Here is a 2,152-nt window from a genome sequence, read left to right as displayed (position 1 = left end):
AAAACGTCAACAAACTAAAATAGACCAAGCTTACCACCTGTAAATTTAACTCACCCCTCACACCTCTCCTTGCTCAAGCGTAACCAAATTTTCCTATAGTCGGTGCTTTGGCTGAATATGTAAAGTGCTATGTCATACAACGAACTTTGCTCCCATCCAAGTGTTTCCAACTTATCAATGTAATGATCCATCTCATCCTCCCCAGGTGGTTTGTTCAAGATCTTTTTAACATGTGTCACAACCCTTGCTATATCATCCTCATTTGTGGAACGTTGTTTTCCTCTTTGCTTTTTCCTTTAAGGTTAAGGACGAAAAACAATCTCTTCTTCCGAAGGAAGTGTTCTTGTGTTAGATCATAATAGTCTTGTGTGTCATAATCTTCACCAATTTCAGGAGTCACACTAGAAGGGTTTGGAACAGTAGCAGTTGGTCCCCAAGTTCCAACACCAATGGAAGTCACGCCATCAAGCAATTGAATACAAAGTTGAGGAAAGAGAAGAGGTGCAGTCCGCAACTTCTCAACAAATTTGTTTTGTTGTTTATAGATAATTTATAAGTATATATAAAAGAAAATTTTAAGAAAATAATCTTATTAGCAAAAGATAAAATGTGACCTTCATTTCTATCTGCCATTCCTCTTCTGACAGATTAAACATGTTTGTTGATGCATCATAAACATTACCCGTCTTGTTTCTTAACTTTGCCCATGCTCCATACTTTCCTTTGAGGTAATCATAATGGTTTTTCATTTGTCGTTGTTCAACAACAAAATTATGATTCTTTTGTAGCACTTCTACCACATTCTTCCAAGAAACTGCCTTAAGGCTACCCCTTTCTTGCCCATTTACGGAGATCTCATGCAAACAAGACTCGATAAATGTTTTCACCATATTTTCTTTTTTCCAATTAACTCTAGGCTTTTTTGATTGTGAAGATTCACCAAAATTTGACATATCTAAAACATTAACCATCATATCATGATTAATTAAAAGATGCATGATCTTGCAAGTGAATAAGTAACCATCATATCATGATTAGTTAAAAGGTTGTACAATAGGGTATGCCAAGTTAGTCTTAAAAGTAAATAAGTAACTTTTGTCAAATTTGATACTCAAAAACCAAGCAAGCAACTCTTGGTGGATGGATAAAGCACTAACTGAATCAAAATACCAATAAAATGTGTTGGAACATGAAGTAGATGGCATACAATCTTAACAAGTTTCTTAACTGCCTTTTGGCAAAACAAGTGTTTGGTCTCTCTCTCTTTAAGTCTTTATTCCATTTGTACTTCTGTTTTAGTAGTAGTCTAGTAGAAACACTTATTGCTTATAAGAAAAAGATATAAGAACAAACTTATCTTGGCATTATGCTATTTATCTAAGGCTGCCCACAAGAATGGTCTTTCTGGGTTTCAAGTAATGCAAAACCTATTGTGAGCCCAGAAACAGTTATAACCTCCATATGCCATTAATGCTCATTATGAACTTCCTAAGCTCGAACTTTTCTTTTTATATAACGATCATCACTCTTCCTACCCAGAAATATTGATCAACACTAAATACGGCGTAACCAGAAATTACACTCTTAACAAGTTTCTCTATTTTTCATGTTTGCTATATTATGATTTGGGTTTAAGGTCCTAAGGGTGTCATTCTCAGGCCCTGTACAGTTGGCTTCTGTTGGATACAAGGGAAACTCAATTGCAGCAGGTTTCTAACCACTTGTCAAGTTTTGATACTATGTTGCAGCAGGTTATAGTTTATTCTACTTGTGTTTGTACGTTACCTTATATATATATATATATATATATATATATGGCATTGTCTCTGTCTAGAAAATGGATCATCTAAAGATGGATGTGGCAAAGATAGATGCACACCAGCCTAATGTCCTTTTGGTGGAGAAATCAGTTTCACGTTATGCACAAGAATATCTTCTTGCAAAGGACATATCTCTTGTTTTTAAATATCAACAGGCCACTTCTGGAGCGAATAGCCCGATGCACAGGTGCTCAGATAGTTCCTTCAATTGGCAAGTAAAGATGCATATTTTTACCAACGTTGACATAACAGTTACCAAACAGTCACCAACTGTTAAGAGTAGTCCTAGCCAATCTAAATCAGGATCTCTATAACCTTGAGGGCAGCTAGGC

The 2,152-nt window shown here is 35.6% G+C and overlaps 1 protein-coding gene across 1 annotated transcript; it reads right to left on the bottom strand.

The window, feature by feature from the left end:
- Positions 1–247: 247 nt before the first annotated feature.
- LOC112512820 (L10-interacting MYB domain-containing protein-like) lies at positions 248–1,468 on the bottom strand. The gene is made up of 3 exons (XM_025118960.1): positions 1,456–1,468; positions 615–955; positions 248–514 (listed from the first exon to the last, which is right to left on the bottom strand). Exons 1-3 carry the CDS (start codon positions 1,466–1,468, stop codon positions 248–250), a joined length of 621 nt encoding a protein of 206 aa, XP_024974728.1.
- Positions 1,469–2,152: the final 684 nt, after the last annotated feature.

Source organism: Cynara cardunculus (assembly GCF_001531365.2).
Source record: "Cynara cardunculus var. scolymus isolate 2C chromosome LG 5, CcrdV1, whole genome shotgun sequence".
Lineage (NCBI taxonomy): Eukaryota > Viridiplantae > Streptophyta > Magnoliopsida > Asterales > Asteraceae > Cynara > Cynara cardunculus.
The sequence above is the reverse complement of the archived record's forward strand: the minus strand, read 5'-3'. Positions and strand labels throughout refer to the sequence as shown.

Coding starts and splice junctions, on each gene's coding strand:
- LOC112512820 (XM_025118960.1), bottom strand. Junction 515..614: donor AATGGCAGATAGAAATGAAG/GTCACATTTTAT, acceptor TTTGTTGAGAAG/TTGCGGACTGCACCTCTTCT.